The sequence below is a fragment of the Lepisosteus oculatus genome, chromosome 3 (assembly GCF_040954835.1).
Source record: "Lepisosteus oculatus isolate fLepOcu1 chromosome 3, fLepOcu1.hap2, whole genome shotgun sequence".
In the NCBI taxonomy this organism is placed as follows: domain Eukaryota; kingdom Metazoa; phylum Chordata; class Actinopteri; order Semionotiformes; family Lepisosteidae; genus Lepisosteus; species Lepisosteus oculatus.
Window position 1 is genome coordinate 61,550,614 of NC_090698.1, and position 22,620 is coordinate 61,573,233.

Genomic DNA, 22,620 nt, shown 5'->3' on the forward strand with positions numbered 1-22,620 from the left:
TTGGAAATTGGAAATGAATTGAGAGTATTAAACTTCCATCTGTGTATTGCACATGCATGGTGCCATATGAATACAAATGCCATATTCCTTACTTTCACATTTGACACTGATGAGTGTTGCGTCTGAATTCTGTGCTCAAAAGAATATTTCAAACCAAGTTCTGCAGATTTCATTTGAATTTAGCATTTACTTCCTTTATTATAAATTATTAATTGATCTGGAAGTTTGATTAATTGGCACTTTCAAGCTGTTCTTCAATTATCAAACAACCAAGCACCTGAGAAGCTTAATAAAAATGTGAAAGCATCAGCATTTTAAGAAATGAAAATTGAAAATGTCTACATGAAAACTAAGCTATTTAAGGATTTAGGCAAGTCAATAAGAGCTTCTTCTTCTGGAAACTCCATTTCTGTTCTGCATCTGTTGTTTTTCTCAACCTTTGACAGAAAACAGCAAATGAAGTCGAGCTGTCTGTTTAAATTGTATTATTAACAATGTTAAAACATATGGTTAACTTGGAAACGTGATAGTAGTTTGCAACGCTGTTATAGGTGTAATGTAGATATCTACGGACTTTTTGAGTAGAGTTCTTTACTTCATTCCCGTTTTATGGCCATTAAAACCTATGTAATACATAGTTATTTAATGAGCATTTTCCTGAATGTTCTTGGAGCCTTTATAAAAATATAGAACAAAAATTTTACAGGTTTAACTTGTTCTTGTCTAAAATGTTTCTGTCCCTGTAGCATGTGAAACAGTATTTAAATGATTCCTTGACTGCCACCTAGTGGAATCTGAGTCTCTACTTCTACTTCTTTTGGTGATTGGACTTCACTGAAAATGTTGGCTTCTACTGAATGCTGAAGTAACCACTAGAATAGTGTGCTTAAAAAACTCTTCCAATCTGTTATTCCAGTTAAGTAATGGAATATTCATTCATTCAATATTTAGTATATTCACTCTTTCATCCATCTACCTTTAGAGGGCTGAGGTCGGTTACTTTTCAGAATGTAAGCCCATACATACACATTCACTGACATGCACACAAGGGCAGTGTGGAGACATCAATGAAAACACAGAACATAAAGAGTCTGCACAGAAAGATTTACAGTTCAGAATCGATCACTTCCATGCAGTGATGCCACCTGTCATGCTTTCGGTCACTTTAACATTGGGGTGGTGTGGTGGCTCTGTGGCTAAGGATCTGCGCCTGTGGCTGGAAGGTTGCCGGTTTGTATCCCGCGGCCAGTAGAGAGCGTCTACTCTGTTGGGCCCCTGAGCAAGGCCCTTAATCCCAACTGCTCCAGGAGTAGTGTATAAATAGCTGACCCTGCGCTCTGACCCCAAGCTTCTCTCCCTGTCTGTGCCTCTCATGGAGAGCAAGTGGGGTATACGAAAAGAAATTCCTCATACAAGAAATTGTATATAGCCAATAAAGTGATCTTAATCTTAAACATTGCTACAAATATGTGTAAAAAAATGTTACACATGTTAACATTAACATGGTCCACATAATGCCAGACATTTAATGATCTTTCGTGCTTCATTTTTAGGGATTTGATTGATTAAATTTTCTGCTCTAGTAAAAAGAGTGCGTCTTTAAAAATGTATTAAGTTAAAGTTGAGAGTAGCAAGTTCAAAGTATAGAACACCAATATCTAAAATATGCTCTGTGTTTATGTGTAAATGTAAAAAAATAAATAAAATGAAATCAAATGAAAGCAACATAATCTAACAAATTGCAAGGACATATTTTTATACACTTGATTTTATTGACCTGTGAACAGGAGGAATAAGCTATGGATAAAAACCAAAAAGATATAATTTTTTACAAGGCAGTTAAAAGTAACAAGATTAATATCACAAGTGACATTTTGAATTGAAAATGCATCTTGAGATGCAAATCCTAACGCTTTTCTTGAATAGAACGAGGAGTCAACCGATGATAAAATAAAAAAGCACACCAGTTTAATTTGGGTATACAGTGCTCTTCAAAGGGACGCAGGATTTTAACAATCAAGGATGGTTAACCACTGTATATATTAGAAGACAAATTATAATGCTATCTCTCTGTACAGGTGTACTACATGTATAGATTTCCAGATCAGTGTTTCTAACAAGATTCTTCAGTTCACTTAAATTACATAATGTAATTACATAATGTGGAAATTCAAAGTCTACAACTGTAATTCAAATTTTGTTATAATTGTAATTTTTTGAATGAGTTATACATCTGTTTAACACTTCTAGAAACACTGTTCTGGATAATTACGTTAGCATACCAGTTTTATACATCTGGTCATGTATCTTAAGGCTCCATTAGCAAAAATAACATGCTATTTAACCAAGAAGCAATATACCACAATTGCAGCCGTGATCAGTTGTACTCTAGCCTGTTTTGTCTTTGAACTGAATATAAATTACTACTGAAGGCTAAGAACCAAAAACGGAAATACAAAGTATGACAGTTTCGCATCATATACACCAGCTCACACAACTGTAAGAAGCTGAGAATGGTCTAAAAAACCACAATGAATGTGTTAAAGTCTTCAGTTTTGTTTTGGAATCATGCAACATTATTAGTGAAAATGGACTGATTCCCACTGCTCATATACAACTACTACACTTCACTTTACAACGCTCCCAAACTTCCTAAACATAAGACCAATGTCTTCAGGTTCAAAGTGAAATAAAGCAAGTATTTTAAAGATTGAACAGCTGTTATATCAAAAATAAATTACATTTGTTTGCAGCCTGAAAGAGGGGTGCTATGAGGGTTGCGACCCCAGTAGCCTCTCAATTGCAGCGTTGATGTCTCCTCCTGTTGCGATAAGTGCTTGCAAATTGGCTTCACGGTTAAGAAATCCCATTGCGCTGAGTTGTTCTAGTTGTTGCTGAAACCTTACTTCTGGATTCTGAGCCTGACATGAGAAAGGAAACACGACATTTTTTATAATACATACTATGTGACTGAAAATGCAGATAATTCTGTTGCCAGCTTTGGTTCATCAATTTAAAGTGATTTCTTAAGTGACATTTAAGGTCCTCAAGTGGGTCAATTTATTCTTACCTAGATCCCGAGAAGCCAATAATTTAAAGGTAGTTTAAAAGCATTCAGGTTTGGGGGCATTTCCACAACATGTCTTTGCATGAGACCGTCTCATAAGCCACAGCGATCTGGAAGTTTGAATTTCTCCCTACCTGCGGACTGGTTCCAGCAAGGGCTTGCAACATCTGCTGGACAAACTGTTGCTGCCCTGCCTCCAGGCTTCCATGACTGCTGCTTGTTATGTCCCCAGTACCAGAACCTGTAACAGAGCTACTGCCTGGAGCACCAGCACTCCCCAGTCCTCCGAGACCACCCACGTTTAACCTGTAAGAACCACAACCACAGGCTAAGAGCAGGAGGATGAACTCGTCCGACAAGACAAGACTTGGAGGATGCTGACCTCATCAGTTCCAGCAGGTCTGTTAAGAAATGTACTGTCATTTCAAGTTGACTTAAGTGCAGAACACATTATATTAAAATATTTACTTATAATTTGTCAAATAAATAAATATATGTTTCTTTGCCTTCTCCAATTTTAAGTCTGTAAAAGGACTCCTTACCCTGGAATAAAGCCCGGAGCCTCTGTTGCCAAAGTCTGCAAACCCTGTTGGATTTGTAGCAAGGCCTGCATTGCTCTAGGATTTGACATGGCAGCTAAGGTTTCTGGATTTTGCATCTGAAGAGAGGAAAAAAAGCAACAGCAATTATAAGACATTACAAATTACAATTTTAAAATGTATATAATAAAAATAACTTTAAAGCATTTACACTTCCCAAGCATTTATAATCTAAAAACAGGGTGCTTATTAAATCTTTTGGCCAATTTAAACAACCATTTCTTGAAAACAGCATTGAGGAGCAATGAAATCTGTGTACACATGCGACCATCGGGAACACATTCTTGTGTTCACACCAGAAGGCTCAAGGCGACTGCCAGCTGTGTCCACAACAGCTTGCAAGCTTGTCATACTTGTCACATGGTATAAAGTAGTACAAAGACGGTGACATCATCTTTCCCTGTCCCATTTGGTTGTACATCATATTCCATTTCTCCACAATACACAAATTGTTTGATTAAGTCAACAAACTCTGCAAGCACACCATAACAGCATCATGATAGTGTAAGCAGACACTAGGTCTTTCAGTGTAAATAGGGATACATGCTCTTTGCAGATAAATATACTTTCCACTGTTTTCCATAATTTCTATATTGTATGGGTGGATCCTTAGTAAACCAATATTAAAATCTGCAGGAATATTTAAAATATTTTAAATTTCTTGCAATTTGAATTATTGATCTGACTGATCTTTTTATCCAAAGCAACATACATTTGAGCTATAACATACGCTGCCTCATAAATCAATCTATAATTTCACTGATCTGCTTCACTTTAAAAAATAGCTCTGTGAGTTATTGAGAAAGGGATGTCTTTTGCAGAAAGGGATGCGTCTTTTTTTACAAAGCATTAACAAAGTTTCACCTGTTTGGTAAGTACAAATTGTCTTTGGAAACAAAGGTCTTAAAATGAGAATAAAATGACTGTTAAAAATAAAACTTTGTCTCTTTTTAAATACTTCCCTTTTGAACTGCATGATTAACTGTTTCTACCCATGAAGTTACATTTAGTAACTGTACGACTTTAGCATGATCTCAAAAACATCAAATCCAACTAACACATAGCTCATACAGTACATCTACTCACTCATATTAACTCGGTTTGTAATCCTAACAAATATGACTTATTTAGCAGTACTACATATCAATGGACATTGCTTTATGTTTTTCACACTGGCCTGCTGAAGGAACACAGGGAGTTGCTGTCTCATCTGCTCTTGCAGCTGTGGGTTTCCAGCAAACAGTGGGTTATTCAGCATCATCTGTAAAACAGCAGGTGGCATTTAATACCAAGTAATGGGAAGAGATATTCTACAGATTGTCCTGACTCTGTAATAATGCAGAGCATGTTTCATTAACCAGATCTTAGTAAACATGTCCTGACACGATGAGGTTTAAATACAGATTGACAACTTAGAAACCAAATGCAAATTACATAAGGCTCTCAATCAACACTGTAAATTGCCTGTAGCAGAAATAATAATCACTCCTGCTGTACTTTCACATAAAGCACACTTTAGTTTTGCATCATTTCTGACCTTAATTTCCATGTTATATTCACAGGTGTCACAACCCTACTGTACTTCAAACAAAAATAAAGTGAAAAACATTCAGAAAATATCAGTCAAGATAAACTAAGTTTAAGAAATAACAAATGAGTGAACAAAAGTTTAAAGGAATGGTACACCTGACTAGAAATAAAAGCCCGAATGTTTCAAGTCAGTGTAAAACAAAACAATTAAATTATGCAGACTTACATAAAAAGTCATACTTTAAAATTCAAAGAGGCTGAGGAAACAATGGGGTTATTTTCAATTAGTAGTTTATTGCAGACTAAAATAATTGTGATGTTTGTCAGTGGCACATTTATTCCTTTTAATATGTACTTGGGTGTGGGGAGTTGAATAATTAATGTATGGATGTATGGCTGGATACTGCATATATCATCAGGCAGACAGACTATTTTTATTCTCTATGTACCTGTGCAGCTAGGTCTGGGTTCTGGCTCAATGATTGCATCATACTTCTCATGTACGGAGCTGACAGCATATTCTGCATCAGCTGTGGATTATCCGTTATCTGCTGCAACAAGCTCTGCATTCCAGGTGTATTAAACATTCCTGCTGGAAAAAAAAAATCAAAACATTAATTCAGATAAATTATAATGGTGTTTCCATTTTATCGTCTGCTTGATGGAATGGATTAGAGTCTATCCAAAATGTTTATTAGGTTTTTACAAATTATCTCATTTTATTGCAACACCCAATTTGTTTTATCACATCAGTTAATAAAAACAGACATTATCTCTGTTATTGTAAGTTAAACCCATGAAGCACTTCAAACACGCCAACTGTAGTTGGTATTTCTTCCCGTCTCTCCAGAGCCCTATATGAAAATGACCACCCATAACACAAAAATAAAAAGCATGAGATGAACAAAATACAATATGGAATAACTGCTTAGTTACTGGCTTTGTACGTGATGCACTCGAGCAGAAAGCAGATATTGTATTTTTAAAAAACAGGTCTTTAGTTGTTGCAGGAAAGCTTGATTCCACTAGATTTTGGTGTGCTTATTTTAAAGCAGCAGAGTTGTATAAACATATCTTTAAGGTAAGACTGGTAAATCAGAAAAATCTTCTACTGCATGGCATCTAGTCTGACTACTGGGACATAGCCATCAGAAGGAAATATGAACATCCAGCCCCGTCATATTTCTCTTCTGGGAATCTGCTCCCAGTTATGACTCAGCTGAGAGCAAAAAAAAAATAGACCCCTCTAAGACAACATCAACGGGAGCACAACCATCCAGTTTCTAACCACTTCTTCCAATTCAGGGTCACTGGGGAGCCAGAACCTATCCCAGCAAGCGACAGGTGCAAGGCTGGGTACACCCTGGACAGGACACCATCACAGGGCACAAACAGACATGCACACACTCACACCAGGGCCAATTTTCTGAGAAGTAAATTAACCTACCAGTATGTTATTGAACTGTGAGGAATACTACACAAACACAAGGAGAACATATAGATATGCAGATAGCACAAACACAAGGAGAACATATAGATGTGCAGATAGCACCCCAGGTCCAGAACTGAACTCACGGCCCAAGAACTGCGACGCAGCAGTGTTAACCCCTCAGCCACAGTGCCTCCACAATGGAAGGACATCTTTCTCAAAATACTTCTTGGACTGAAGAAATTGAACATCTTCCTTTGTGATTCTAGAATAATGTGTGAAAACAGCCTTGTATTCTTTTTTTATTTAAAATAAAAGATCTTTGGGGGAGGAAATCTTGAAAGAATGCTGGGCAGTTTATTCCAAGAAGCACTGGTAAGAGTTCTATAGACTGGTAGGTCATCAGTTCAAATATGCAGAACTGTGGGCAGCAGACTTCAAGTTACAACACCATTACAGGTACTCATGAGTACAAAGACAACAGAACCCATCCTGCAGTTGAAATTAAAGCCCTGTTTTTTTGGAGGGTTGACGGTTGTATTCCTGTGTATTGTCTACATCTCTTCCAAAGTGTTGCAGATGACTGTGACACCATCACCAGGTTTGATAAAAAATGGCTTTTCCAAATTGAAAGACAAAAAAGCAAAAGCTATTTGCAATAGATTATGTATTCCACTCCTTGGAATTTCTTAAAATAATGTAAAGTATTTCAGAATACGTCACCTAGGGACAATTTTACAAGGAGAGAGTGATTTCCATGGACCTCATTTTTGCAGTAAATCAGAATGAGACAAAAGGCTGCCGATGCCATTTTATTGAACAACAAAAAAACACCATGACAACTGCAAGCTTACCTCCCAGTCCTGGCCCCAGGCTGGGGTGGGCAGTGCCTTGTGCCGGATTGGCACTGGCAGGGGCAGTGGTGCTAGCAGTGACGCCAGTGGCACTGGAGGAGGCAGGCTGTGAGCTGGCAGGCGGTGCCCAGGGGTTGGGCAGAGGGTCCCTGTTTTCAGTGCGTGAAGGCTGACTCCCCCCTCCAGATGCACTGTTCACCAATGACGCAAAGGGGTTTCCTCCAAACTGAAATTGGGGAAAATAGAGCCAACAGGATATCACATGACAAGTACAGTTCTGAAGTGATACTTTCAATCCTATGTAAAAAACAAATATCAAGGAGAAACTCCCCAACCTGTGCATTTAGGAAAGATTAAAAATGTACTTCATTCATTTATGTAAACTGAACAAAATATTGGCTTATAACCTTTTTTTTTCTTCTGGGCACTTCTTTTCTGATCATTATCTTAACTTACAAGCACATTTTTAGAATGGGGAAGTGCAGGTGTCAACGAGTTCAGTGTAATTAGATTGTGAAGTGGTATCAGTGGTAACCTGCTTTTGACTTTTAATCCAAATGCATAATATAATGTAATAACAAAACATCAGTACCGGCAGCAAACCCATTTAACAGCATAACTCGAATGTAAATATATGTACCCCCACCCACCTACTTCCACAGAAATTGTGCTCAAAGTAACCTTGTAATCACAAAATACCACCTCAAGATTCTACTCCTTCTTCACTAATTACAGGGCTTTTACAACCAAGTGATGGGTATTCAGTTCAATGCTCTCAATGTTAATGGAAAGTGTGCATTAAGCAGAGCCCTGCCATAAGCAGAAAATGTAAACCCAACAATGAGAAGCTGGGAGAAACTACAGTACAGGTTAAAAATTAATGAAAATTAAATGACCAGAATAGCTAATTTTGCTAGGCTATTATGGACATACATCACGATGGCAAAAACATCAAACATCAAACTGATGGGGCTTGACAGAAGATTATTTCACCTGATCTAAATTAATAAACTAAGCAAAATATATCCCAAGCAGACACACAATATTTCAATTTCTACAAGAAGCACATCTGTATCTGTTATACTCAGAGTGACGTGCAACTTTTTTGAAGAGGTTGTTTTTATGAATTGCTGTTTCTGAAGCTATATCTACACAGGGAATATAGAAAAATGATCATTTCAGTCAGTGTTCCTGAGAACTATATAGCTCATAATATTCTCCATATCATGGTCTGATTGTATGAAGAAGTCTACTATTCTGGTGATCTCGATGAATGGCATTCAGACTGAAGCAGCGCACTTACCAGGAACCCACAGAGATCCTATCTCAAAGATTTTCCTGGAAATAGAGTTTAGAGTGGTATTTGACTACCTACAGATTAAAGTGCAGCATAAAGTGGAATTTAAATGTTCTATTCCACAAAAATATAAATCAGAAGAGTATGCATTCTCCCTCAAATTCGGACTGTGTAAGGACTCACCTGCTCTTGAGCGGCATTCAGCATTGGTTCTTGAATGTCAGTGTACATCCGCCTCAGAGCGTTGTAGCCTCCCGGAATACTCTCAAGGTTGCTTAGTGCCCTGTCCTGGTTTCTCATCATCTCCTGCATCATCGCTGGATTTCTGGCAAGCTCCAAAGTCTACAAAGGCAGTTTTGTATTATCTAGCATGCATCTTAATGATACAGCAATAAGAAAATGTAAAACAACTGGTTAATTACCATATTGACACTGAAGCAGTCAGACGTTCTATCTTTAAGGGATCATAAAACAACTTTGTGTTTACAGAGGCAGCCGGAAACTGAAGAGCAATAAACAGTACATCCTAGCACAGTTAGACTTTAATCCCTTCTGATTACAAAATGATTAAGATAATGCTCCTCTCTTGTTCATAACCATTTTTATGTTCTTACTAGAGGGATTCACCAGGTTATGTTTGCTGTAACAACATACTGTAACACTGCAATATTATTTTTATTTTCATATTGAATCCATGTTCTATATCACACTCAAAGAGTACTTTGTTGTTGAAACTGTAAATACACCCCCTTAAGAAGATTAATAATAATAATAATGTTTCTTTATTAGCCCTATACAATTTCTTGCATTAGGAATTCGTCTTTTCACATACCCCAGCTTTTCTCCATGGAGACACAGACACACAGACAGGGAGAGAAGCTTGGGGTCAGAGTGCAGGGTCTGCCATTGTACGGCGCCCCTGGAGCAGTTAGGGTTAAGGGCCTTGCTCAGGGGCTCAACGGAGTAGGATTCCTCTGCCGGCCGCGGGATTTGAACCGGCAACCTTCCAGTCACAGGCGCAGATGCTTAACCACAGAGCCACCGTTCCGCCCCGGATTATGGTTTATGGTGTATTATGTTTAATGTATTATGGATATGTATACATTATGTATTATGGTCTAATATGTTTAGACATATTTGACCTTCACCTGGTCCTCACCAAGTTCTAAAAGTAGATTGAGGTTATCCTCATATGGCCAAACAACTCCACTTTTGACTCTTCTGTCTAGAAAACATTGTTCCAGAAGTCTTGTTTTTCATTCAAAAGCAATATTGCAAACTTAAGCCACGTAGCAATGTTATTCTACGAGCGCAGGGGTTCTCTCCTGAGTATCCTTCCATTAAAGTCATTCTTATTCAGTCTTATCCTGATGGTGGACTCATGAACTCTACCCTCTTAACCGAGATGTTAGAACTAAGGGTGCACTTACCTTTTCACACAAAGGCTGTGATTTAAAATAACGATAATATAGATTTTTGTGCATAATTTGTCAGTTTTACCTACTGTTAGGTCTTGATGAGGGAGAGGTGAAGAATAAATTAGTCTAAATGTGTTAAACCATAAAATCTTAAGGGGGTGTACTTACTTTTCACCACACTGCATTTTTCAGAGAATCATGCTGAATTAAACCACTTAAAAGGGAAATGGTCAGATTAACATTTTCACATCACAGTACTTTGAAATAATCCCATTTGCTACAGATGTTCAAGTCCTGAAGTTATATTATGTTGTTATTTACTGTACCTATCACCTAGATTCCTTGAGGCGGTATGTATTCAGCAAGCTTTTTAATGTAACATTTTTATTTGCCTTTTTTGTTTTTTTTTGTCTTCAGGGGATATTCAAAGGCGAAAATCACACTATAATGTGATATTGTTTTTGCAAAGAAATACAGAATCCAGGCATTGACTTCAGAAGATTTACTGTGTAGTATTATCCCTGTGGTTCTTCTTGAAAACTTTATTTTTTATATACAGTATGCTTCTTGCAAAGAGAAGACATTTGGTACCAGTTCTCCACTGATTAAATGTATCCTGTATCAAGGCATTAGAGTTAAGTGTCACAGGTGTATAATGATAAAAAACTGCTTCACAACATTTGTATATGTACTGGAGTATACTGAAAATTTGAAAATAAATCCAGTGACATGCATTTTCTTTGTCAATCTAAACACTTGAGCTTGGATTCTCTAAATACAGAAGACAAGTTATTCATGCCACCTTCCTTAACAAGGATCTCATATCCTGATAACATATCCTGATTTATTCATGTTGTTCAGGTAAAAAAATCAAAATAAGGAGAATAAACAGCCTATTTCACTAATAAGTTTACATTACCCAAAAGGACAAAATAATGTTTTCATATATTTTATGGCTCAGTGGTCCAGGAAAGTCTTGGGTTCATCCCCAAGTTTGCCTTTGAGTGTAAAACTAAGGATCCACACTGAACAAAAGAATTATTACTCCTTCAGATTTAAATTCCCTCCCACGTATTGATGTAACAAAGACAAACCTCCAAATTCTGCATAACGAATATTATATCAAGAACACCACTCCAGCATGTTTTCCAGTACTTACTTGTAGGGTTGAGTACCCCTTCTGGAAAACGTACTGCAGTACATACGCATGTACCTCGATACGTACCATGGTATACCACAAACTATTTGCATGTTTGTATATGGAGACTCTCTCCTAGTTTGATTTCATGATTAGTAAAGCATATTGAGTTGTATACATAATAAAGTAAGGAAAATTGTGTTTTCTTTGTTGTTTTATTGGAACCAAAGAACTATAAATAACACTGAACACTGTCATGGAACAATTTAACAACATGCAGATTTTTGTCAATCATTAAATAATTAAATATTTTTTCACAGGGTTAATTTTGCTTAGCAGGATAATGTAAAATTCAAAATATGACAGGTGCTTGTAAGTTGTAACATTTTTCTTTAGAATGAGTAAAGTTGACATTCACAACCTTATGAAACATGTTTAGCATGTTCGACTGTCCTTGGCTATTTCATCTAAAACTTCAAAGAATCCTCAAGACTTGCTTAAAACATTGCTGAGACAAGACATTCTATATTGACTTAAACAGCGTAAAAAAAAAATAAAAAAATCAAAGCATGTCTAATGGTAGTAATGGAATTAAACACATGATAAAGACTAGACTTCCTTCCCGACTAGAGTTACAGTAGAATCAGAAAAATGAAAAACCAGAAAAAACAGCACATGTTCAATGGATCATTGGGAATGCCCATATTGATGAAAATCAAGGTTGTTCTGAACCAATCAGCTGTGACTATTTTCGCGTGATTTCCAAAATCACGTCATATTTCTAAACTTACTAGCCAATGATATGCGGGAAATACCTTTTTACTCACCCTTTTAAAGTTAATGACATTTTTATTGCAGTCATTTTGTTCTTTGAATCAAATTAGATTTTATGAATACAAACAGTAGAAAATCTTTATTAAAACTGAAAAAATAAAACCGCTGCCTGAAATTGCCGGAAATTACCGAGCGTACTGGTACGGTCTAAAAACGTACCACGGTAGTACCGCGTGACTAAAGAAGTTTTACCGCACACCTCTACTTACTTGTCTCATTATGTCCGGATTATTCAGCATGTGACTGATCTCTGGATTTCGTTGAATCAACTGTTGCATCTGGGGGTTTGCCATAATTAACTGCCTCATCAGGTCCGGGTTTGACAGCATGCTCTGTACAAAGGGGTTTTCCATGATCTGAGCCATCATTTCTGGGTTGGACATCAACTGCCTCTGCATCTGGCTCTGCAGCTCAGAGAAGTTGGCAGTGTTCATTCCTAATCCACTTAGGCCTGCCAGTCCTCCAAAGCCCCCTGAAACACACACAAACCCACTTTCAGTACAAATGACAACATAAGGAGAGGCTAAGAACATCGTCATCAGTAGTAGTCCTGAGGGATGATGCTGAGATTGTTCCCCGCACAATGTCAGAGTGAAATCTGAGTACCTAGAATAAGCTCAGCATGCAGAAACAATTTATTTGAAGTGCACTTCTCTTACCCATCTAAATGGCACGAGTACAACTTTTACTCCCTTATTTTTAATGTTTCATGTGTATATATCAGACTGACAGTATTACCTTAAAGAGGAGGCATCTGTTTTGAAATGTTTGCCCAAAAAATATATATTAGTTTGAAGATGCATTAGGTTTCAAAAAAGTAATAAAAGTAAGCTACTTGCTCTCTGCCATTCACTGCTGAAAGGCTCACCTTAACTCCCATCTCCATCAATCTTATCACACATCAAAGCCACATGCTACCCTTCGCATTACATCCTAAATATAGTTTCTGGTAAGTTGGCATCATGTATCAGCACAGTTCATGTGGCAAATGAGCTTCTTCTTTCCGTCAACTGAAGCCTATTGAGCATGAATGTTACATATTGTATCTGAAAATGTACAAAAATGCTTAATCAAATATTCAAGTACTGTTTTCCCAGCACTAAAATTTACACAATCCGTATCATATCAGAGTAGTACGGAGCACAGCACTCTAGAAGATGTAGGTCTGCTTTATATTCCCAAGAGTCACATTAATTCTCAGATAAAACATTTTTTGTATAGCTCTGTTTTCCTTTTTGGCTGCTTCCTCGGTGGCTCTATTTACTTGCACCCAAGTGGTTGTTGTTATTTGATTTCTGATTTTTGGGTTGACAGGGAATGCTTTCATGAAATGGCTTAGAACCACTGGTCGAGATGAAAGGTTTCAGGCAAATGTATGCTGAATGAAAATGAATAAAGTACTTCTCTGTGCATGCATGCACACATACAACGCTTACCACTATGGCAAAAAAATAAGAACAGGATTTTCTATCATGATCTTCTTGGTCAGGAGTGTCTTGTCAAATACATTTAATTTTGAGGGGTAACAGTAAAGAAAACAATGAAAAGAACAGCAATCGCTGGTGACCATACTGACCAAAGCGTTACGATTATTTTCTTAAAAACCCAGTGACAAAACGCAAATATGCATCTGAAAGAAAATATGTAAAGAAAAAGATACAGTTGGCTGCATTTATTTCCAAACGTTCGCTTTTGGAACTAGATGACAACAGGTTAATTTACAAAGTCGCAAGCCATTTCTCCTTTAGAAACAACAACAGTTTACCGTTGCAAAGAGCAGTCAGCAGCCATCTCTGCAGGCTGTTTTGTTAAGCCATCAGAGGTTGAAAATGCAAGTTGATGTGTAGGCTGAAAAAAGTCATCATTCTGGTTTGCTACCTGGCAACGTCAAAACATATCAAAAAGAGGGAAAGTAAAGATTGTTCATTAGTGTGGTAAATACCGTACAGGCTGCTGTTAATGTGAAACGTCATAAATTGTTAACAGCAGGCATACTATAAAGCCCACCTCCATTTTGCCATGTTTGCTCCTGTAAGTATTTGAATAGCACAATACATTAAACCTAATTTAAAGTTACTTAAGATTTCATTTAATTTAATTCTCCTCATTTTATAAATTAATTGACATAAATGGTGGAATTTTTAAAGTAACCTTTTTAGTACAAATGTCACCAGCCTCCCTCCAGGAACTTTCACTGAAACGGAAAAAGAAGACTGCTCCTGTGAATTAATTATTATTGTGGTCAAGATAAAGTTGAACAAATAATGACCCAGCTAGGCATGAATTCAGCAGTTTCCAACATGGTCAACTGCATGAACAAGACCGATTCAGACCTAAAACAGACCATAGAGCAAACCCTTCTGCTGTTTGTTCAAGTGGACCACTTGAACTTGAACTTGAACTTTGAACTTTATTGCCATATGTAACCGGTACTGGTACAATGGAATTCTTACTTACAGAAAGTCTCTCGTTTGTAAAACAAGTGTAAAAAACAAAACAAGGGACTACATGAGAATTACTATCCTATTTTTTGCGTCAGGTGAACAAGATAAAATGTTGTTTTTTTCCCAGGAATTGGACAGTTAATTGGTTAAAGACATTTTTTGAAACTTTCAGAAAAGCAATCAACCAAGCTGTCAACTGCGAGATGAATTGATACAGTACTCAAGCCATCACAGGGTCACATTCTGATGTTTGCACATCATTTTTCACTTTTAAACAATCAGTTATAAACTAAAAAAATACATTGAGCATAAGATTCTTAAAGTCAAAGTCCATTCTCAGCAACTTCTCTGGATAGTTCTGTAAGGTTGTTATTTAACCCCATAGGATATGTAAATCTCCTATGTAAAAACAACAGTACAAAAAGTGAAAAGGCACTGAAGGTACTGTATTTGGTGTTACACAATGCTGCCTTAACCCATACAATTCTAAGAGTTATGTAAGATAGATTCTTTTGGCTGTATTAGAAGAATTTCACTTTTGCATTTTAACCGATCTGGTTTTAACACCATTAAAAAACTATTGAAGCTTTTTCCCCCCAGTTTAAACAACACTGTCTGTGTGTAAGCCTTCATTATTCAGAAAAATATTTCTGGGCATATTAGAAGCTACTGGGTGCGAGGCCTGATACTGAAACTTTCTGTACAACCACGAGTTGGAAGGCCTGTGAATGGAGCCCGTTTATTCTTGTACTGTATTCTGTATATAGCACAAGCTTTAAGAATACCTGTATAATTGCCATTAATGGTTATAAGACTTTCAGCACCAGCTGTGTAATGCTTTGAAGGTAGATGCAGAGCAGCCTTTCTTACCAAGACTTAAAGGATTGCTGGAGGCTGGTGTTGTAGTAGCTGTAGTTGTGCTGCTAGACTCAGTGGAGACTCCTGCACTACTGCTAGACGAGCTGCTGGATGACTGGGCTGCTTGGTCCTGTGACCTTAAAATAAAAAAAAGGAAAAGGAAATTAAATTTCTCCTTTATTTCCATCTAGTTAAGAAATACAGTGCCAAAAAATTAATAAACCCCTTAGGATTTTTACATATTTCACACATTTGATCCTAAAATGCTAAAATCTGATTAGATTTTAATCTTAGTCCTAATAATAGATCAAGTTAATCTGATAGGACAAATGACACACAACATGTTTCAACATTTATTTAGGCTCCAATGATACAACATTCACTATCAATATATGTGTGACAAACAATGCGGACCTCTATATTCAGAAACTGGTGGCTCCCCCTTGAGCAGCAATAACTGCAATTGAATATTTCCTGTAATTCCTAATCAGTCTCTTACATCGGTTTTGAGGAATTGTGGCCCATTCCTCTTTACAGAATTCCTTCATCTCTGGGCCATTGGACTTGCCTCAGATCCTGCCACATCTCTGTGGGGTTTTATGTCAGGAATTTGACTAGAGCGCAAGGCAGGGTACACCCTGGACAGAGCGTCAGCCCATCGCAGGGCAAGTGCAAGCCAATCATACATGGGGACAATTTGGAGGCCACGGTAAAGGCTGAGAGGAAAAATTTGGCCCGGATGCCACGATAATTCCCTACTTTTATCAAGAAATGCCCGAGGATCTTTAAAGACCACTGAGAGTCAGGACCTCAGTTTAACGTCTCATCCAAAAGACGTCCCCGCCACTATACGGGGGCATTAGGACCCACACAGACCATAGGGTTGAGCCTGGTCAGTACCAGTGGTGGGTTAGTTACAGGTGCACTAGGCCATTGTAGAACCTGGAAATTCTTCTTCTGCAGCCATTTCATTCCAGACCCAATTTCGGTTTGGTTCAGGTCACAGACAGTTGGCCTGATATTCTCCTCTGGAGTCTTCTGATGTAATGCACAATTCATGGTTGTGTCAATGATGGAAAGCAATCCAAGTCCTGAGGCAGCAAAGCAGACCCAAATCCCATCACTATGCTTGATGGTTGGGATGAGGTTCTACTGTTCGAAAGCACTATTTTGATTACCTTTAACTCGTCTGTCAAAAGAACATTGTTCCAGAGGCCTTGTCGATCATCAATATGTTTATTGGTGAGCTTTCGACAGGCAGCAATGCTCTTTTAGAGAGCAGTGGTTTTCTTCGTGTTATCCTTCCATGAACAACATTCTTGCTCAGTTGTTTCCTCATAGCTGAGTCATGAACAGTCACATTAGCCAAGAGTGGCTTGCATTTCCTTGGATGTTCTCTTGGGTTCTTTGTAACTTGCTTGATGATTTTCCTGTTTGTTCTGGGAGAGATTTTGGTAGGATGATCATTCCTGAGTTGAGTTAATGTGGTCTTAAACTTTCTTCACTAATAGATTGTCCAACAGTGGATTGGTGGATCCCCAGTTCCCTAGACACGGTTGTGTACCTGTTTGTGGACATCAATAAGTCTTTCTGGGTCCTCAGAGATTTTGTGGTATGAATTGTTTTCACACACCAAACTCAGCCCCCAATACATACTTATTTATTTAAAACACCTGATTTCTTGAATTATTCCCTTAACTGAGGTTTTGGAATGAGGGGATTCACTTCCTTGTTTACATCCCCCAAATGTTATACTATTAAACCCTATTCGATATTTACATAAAGACCAGTTTTGATGCAAGAAGGCTACCAAAAACTATGAAATCTCCATATTTATCTTTGAGGTTCATAAACTTTTTTGGCACTGTAAATCAAGCTAATAATTCTCATACACTCATACACAGTTATATTAGTTATGCCCTATTTATACACACAATTACATTCTCCTAACTTCTACTTCTTCCTGTTTTGTTCTTTTTAAAAATGGATTAAAATTTCCATAGTTTATGTCGTTTTTAGCATCATGTAATTATATTTGTTAGAATTCTTATTGGATCTTGTGAAATATTTTCATAAGGACTCTTCATTGGCCCCCTATTATAGTACAAAGCACTAATGAAATAAAGCCAACCAAATACCAAGAGTGATTAGCGAGCTTACCTGCTCTGTGTTTTGATAACAAGGTGAACAGTCAACCCATCATGGATACCATGCTGGGTAAGCAGATCCTGATCTTTCAAGATTTTACCAGCAAATATCAGAACCAGTTGCTCTGTCTGTGCCTTGAAACGCTTGGATATTTCTTCTTTGAACTGAAAAGAACAGACAAACTATGTTAGTTATGAAAAGAATCAACTACACCCCTGTGCCAAAACTGTTAAAATATAACTATTTCTTACAAGGAAAACAACACAGATCTTCCTCTTTCATTACCATTGGTGCTTGAAATAGACAGCAATACATTGAAGTACAAACTCAATGAATACATAAATTTAAAAAATGCAAACTTTATTAATTGCGAATTACTGAGAACAATACTTGACAATGATATTTTAGAATGAGTAACTTTTACATAATTTAGTTATTTTCCTTTGCCTCTTCATGTTTACAGGTTCAAACTGTTCGATTTAAATTTTGTTTGAGACAGAACATTAACATCTCAAATAGTTTTAGAGATATGGTCATCTTAATTGGTAATTATGGAGCTTTTTTGCCAGATATCTACACATATTTATTAACCTTCATCCCTATTGAGGGTGGCACAGTTGTGCTGTGGTTGCACTGCTGCCTGGTAGCACTGGAGTATAGGGTTCAATTTTGGACCTGGACTGCTATCAGGATGGAGTTTGTATGTTCTCCGTGTTTTTGCATGGGTGCTCCAGTTTCCTCTCACAGTCCAAAGACACACTGTTTGGTAATCTGGCTTCTGGAAAAACTGGCCCTTGTGTTAGTGTGTGCATTGGTGTAAGTGTTGGCCCTGCAATGGGCTGGTGTCCCATCTCGCTTTTTGGGCTCTGTCTCCTCCATATCTCTATACTGCATAAACCAATTCTTCACAAATCTTTTCCCAATACATTTTCATAACTTTCTATGATCAAACAATTTGTACGATTTGCCAGCTGTTTCACACAATTCCTTCATGTTTGTACTCACATCACATTTGACTTGTAACCGGGGGGGCTGCTAAAAATAATAAACATTAATTTTCCATGTATATTCTCTCCATGAAGGTAAACTAGCAGTTTTTTGCCGATTTAAACATGTCTTCCTTTTCCTCAATTACTATGCAAGTGCCAACCTCCATTTCCCATTTGGATCTTACTCTTATCGCTTGTATTCTGCCTGCATATAGTTTATATACCTGGCTTTTAAATCTTTTCTTAGAGATTCTATATCTTTCATTGTTACACTCAGGCTCAAACTGTCTTTAAGATGAGTTCTGACCTGTATATATCTACCAAAATGAGAGTAAGCAAGCCCCGAATTCTCGACCAAGCATTCAAATGCTACAATACCATCTTTGTCAATTAGCTGGGAGTATAACCATAAGGCCCCCAATGACCATTCCTTGATACCCATCTATTTTACTGTGTATACAATCAGGGTCTACTACTTCTCTAGAATGTATCACACCCTTCTTTAGTTTTTTTTTCAAAATACAAGTTATTTATTGTTTAACGTAATCCACAATGTAATGTAATCGAGCTGTTATTCATTTTCTTAATGCCTAGAGATATATTAGATGTAAAATGTTTTAAGTGAGATGGCTACTTCACCTGGCTACTTTAAGAAATGTTTCTATCTAACCTTTGAAGAAGATGCACCGCCATATAGTTATGTTACATTCAGCCATAAATCACAGTGATGCCTACGTGTCATGCCTACTCTCGTTGTTTAAAACCAGATTTTTTGGACTTCCTCATTGATTTATAATTGATGGCTAACTCATCGATTACAATATATCAAGTTCAGACTGCCATGAAGTGCATCTTTCAGGATGGAAGGCCTGTCTTTGTATGCATCACATTCTCCAAAATGTCAATTTTCATTTTTATGTCCATTCTCCATTTTGGAAAATCAGCTAGACAGCAATAGTAGTGAGAGGAGTTGCCTCCAGCAGTTGCCGAAATGAAGCGTGCACAGCAATCATCATGAACTTGACACATTGGTGTGTGGTACAAATGCATACTAAATAGGTGCCATTTGCTCCAGCAAGCACACACTCTCTTGCTTTATCTTTAAAACTCACCTATACCTACTGTAAATTGCACAGTATAAGGATTATCTGAATATATGCCCTACCTAAATAAAATCATAGATTAATTAATATTATTTGCTGACAGAATTCCATTCATTCCCTTCTTCCTGTGCAATTCCAGAACAAGCAGCAGCCAAATTCATCTTATCAACTTAATGGCAGTGCTGATGAAACAGCATTGTTAGTGAAATTCAAGGTGGAACTGTCAGAAGACTGTCTTATGACAGACAGGAAAACTCTTTTAATTCCTCTATGCCACCTTGACTGATGCACTAAAAATGTTAAGATAAACACACAACTATCCAAAAAGGTCCAGTTCTCCCAAAGAGAAAATCTTCAGTCTTATCCTTTCCATGCGGCTTAAAATAAACCTATGTATAAAAACATTTCTCAATTTAATTAAACCAAGAACACAAACAAATTTACTGTGATCTTGTTTTGGAGTATTTCACAAATTCACATTAAAGATAGCCTGAATGGAAAAACAGATGTCATGTTCTGTGTAGGATAAATTAAATCTAACATTATAAAACATTGCAAGGAATCATCAGAAACGTATGGCACAACGTATACCACAGCCTGATTAAAATCCAACTTTAAAAGTTAATTTCACAACTGAATGCACTCTTTCTCAGCATGGTTTCATAAAAATAAAAGCCCCACAGACACCAGTAGAAATGGCTGAAACCTGGCATAGGAGGATCTGTTGGTTTTCTTTCAAAAAATGCAGATTAAAATAACTGACCTAATCTGTGCATCTCCAGCCAACGTCTAATGCAAATTAATATTTTCAGGTGCTTAAAAAATTAGCAAGTCTCTAAAACCTGTGATTTGGCAGTAGCAAGAATAACCTACATACATTAGGGCCTACAGAATTAAAAAGACAGGAACAACCATCACAAGTTGGTATTTTCTAGAAAATAAATCTGACAAGAAATGCAACTTTTTTCAAGAAAGTATCCCTCACCTTTGCGCCAGTTTAATATGGGCTCTTCACTCTTCATTTTGCCACTTTTGCTCACCCATCTACAAATTTCTGATGCCAAATCAGACAATCTTCTACATCTTCAAAGGTTTGTGTGTGTTTTACTCATATTCCCAGGTAACAGTTAAGTTACATGCAGCGGTCTATACAGGAAGGAGAGGCCAGGAAAAAGCGATTCACATCACTGAGATTGCAAACTGAAACCTCAGAAGCAAAACAGCCCAACATACATTTCTGAAAATTGCGCAGAAACGTAGGTTTCTGGTGCGATACAATTGATTCGAGTTCATGCCACAGCACTGCAGTAACCTGCTCTGAAGAAACTCCCTTGGTATTCACCCAGCAGACCGTGTGTGCAGAGGGGTGGGGAAGACAGATGTGCTATCGTCGCCGACTATCTGATTTAACTAATATCACTGTTACTGATAGAGATCACCTTGATCAAGATACGACTGTCCTGATTCTAGAGGTGAGACTGAGCTTAATGATTAACAGTATCTCGAAGAGGCTCACCTGCTTGATGGTGCTGTCTTCAGGCACGGCGAACTCCTCTTTCTCCTTAGGAGTTTTGACTGTCACTTTGATGATTTTGGCATCAGAGGAGGGTCCTGGGGTCTCTCCACTGTCCGCCATGTCGGCTTTAGTTTTTCGTTTGAATCCCTGTTGGTTCTCAGCTGACGACAAAAACAAAATGATAAGTGAGAAATCTAAATCGTGCAATCTAAAATTAAATGTCTGCGAAACTGATCACTTCAACTTATTGCTTCCTGATTGTAACCTAGTCTAGAGCATCATGGGTAAAATAAATTCCAGCAACTGTACCCAGCTATTTTAGGAAACTCCAAGAATTTCTTATTTCTTACAAAGCAAAGTCGTGAATTTTGTAAAAGACCGCAAATAAAAATACTTGAGAATGTAAATACATCGGCTTTATTGTGTCTGTTTGACTTGCTGGACGATGACGTTGCCATTTGGGGAAGTTACTAGAAAGGGGAAGGCCAATTCCCCCAACGAAAACGTAAACTGCGCATGTGTGACCTTTGACTTCGATTGTAGGTTTATGCTGCAGTACTACAGAAAGCAGATAAAGGATACAGAAAAAAAAAGAAAAAAAAAGATAGAGGATACAGGTCGTGTGGTTTAAAGAATCACAGTTGTTCAGTAAATATGTTTTCACCGTTTCACCGTGAAACTTCACGAATCTATATTATATATTCGAGAAAATCCAGAACAATCATTTATTTTGGAAAAAAAGTTAATTCCCAAGAAGTAATAACGTCTCATAAAAATTAACTACGCATTATATAATAACAATACTGAATTGTATCATTTGTAAAATTCTGGGTAGAAAAAATACATAATGGACTGTTTGGGGGCAAAATTAATATTACAAAATACAGTATTTCAATTGATGAATGCCTTAGCTACTTTATTATGAAGTTAAAATGAGGAACATAACATTTTAAAAGTATAAACTAAACCACGCTGTCGTGTAGTTTCCAAATTTTTCCTATATAGAAATATTAATTTAATGATACCTGTAGAGGTGGTTATGGACCAGAAATTGACATTTGATTGCTTTAAATTAAAGTTAATAATTTGCCAGATCAGACATTTTAAAAATCTTTTACGGTTTCTCTTTAAAACAATTGGACATTTCACAATTGTAGTAAAATTCCGCAAGCTGGAACAGTTATAATAAAGCTCCAATTAAGCAATTCAGGTGCTCAGTTAAGAAAGAATGTGACTGGGAAGCCATCAATGAGAACTCTAAGCTCTGAGATGACAATCACTGATGTAAACAGTTGCTTCATTCTTTTTTTAATTCAATGTTTAGTTTTTATCCCAGAGTTTAATTTTTTCCTACTCTCAACCTTAATTTACTAATCCTCCTTTTAAAATGTAAAAA

The 22,620-nt window shown here is 37.1% G+C and overlaps 1 protein-coding gene across 2 annotated transcripts; it reads right to left on the bottom strand.

Moving 5' to 3' along the window:
* Positions 1 to 1,750: 1,750 nt before the first annotated feature.
* Positions 1,751 to 21,515, bottom strand: LOC102682891 (ubiquilin-1). Of its 2 annotated transcripts, none has more exons than XM_015362416.2 (11): positions 21,225 to 21,515; positions 17,629 to 17,780; positions 15,481 to 15,605; positions 12,376 to 12,638; positions 8,960 to 9,118; positions 7,480 to 7,705; positions 5,646 to 5,785; positions 4,844 to 4,927; positions 3,610 to 3,725; positions 3,202 to 3,373; positions 1,751 to 2,921 (listed from the first exon to the last, which is right to left on the bottom strand). In XM_015362416.2, exons 1-11 carry the CDS (start codon positions 21,342 to 21,344, stop codon positions 2,769 to 2,771), a joined length of 1,710 nt encoding a protein of 569 aa, XP_015217902.1. In that variant the 5' UTR covers positions 21,345 to 21,515; the 3' UTR covers positions 1,751 to 2,768. The 2 variants fall into 2 exon arrangements, with proteins under 2 accessions (XP_015217902.1, XP_006626673.1); XM_006626610.3 differs by having other exon boundaries at positions 5,646 to 5,788.
* Positions 21,516 to 22,620: the final 1,105 nt, after the last annotated feature.

What these genes read in the sequence shown, in the direction of transcription:
- LOC102682891 (XM_006626610.3), bottom strand. Translation starts at nt 21,344, where the DNA reads ATGGCGGACAGTGGAGAGACCCCAGGACCCTCCTCTGATGCCAAAATC. An exon ending in ATCCGGACATAATGAGACAA is followed by an intron (nt 9,119 to 12,375) that starts GTAAGTAGAGGT and finishes CTGCCTTTGTAG; the next exon opens with ACTTTGGAGCTTGCCAGAAA. An exon ending in CCTGGGGCCAGGACTGGGAG is followed by an intron (nt 5,789 to 7,479) that starts GTAAGCTTGCAG and finishes TTTTTTTTCCAG; the next exon opens with CAGGAATGTTTAATACACCT.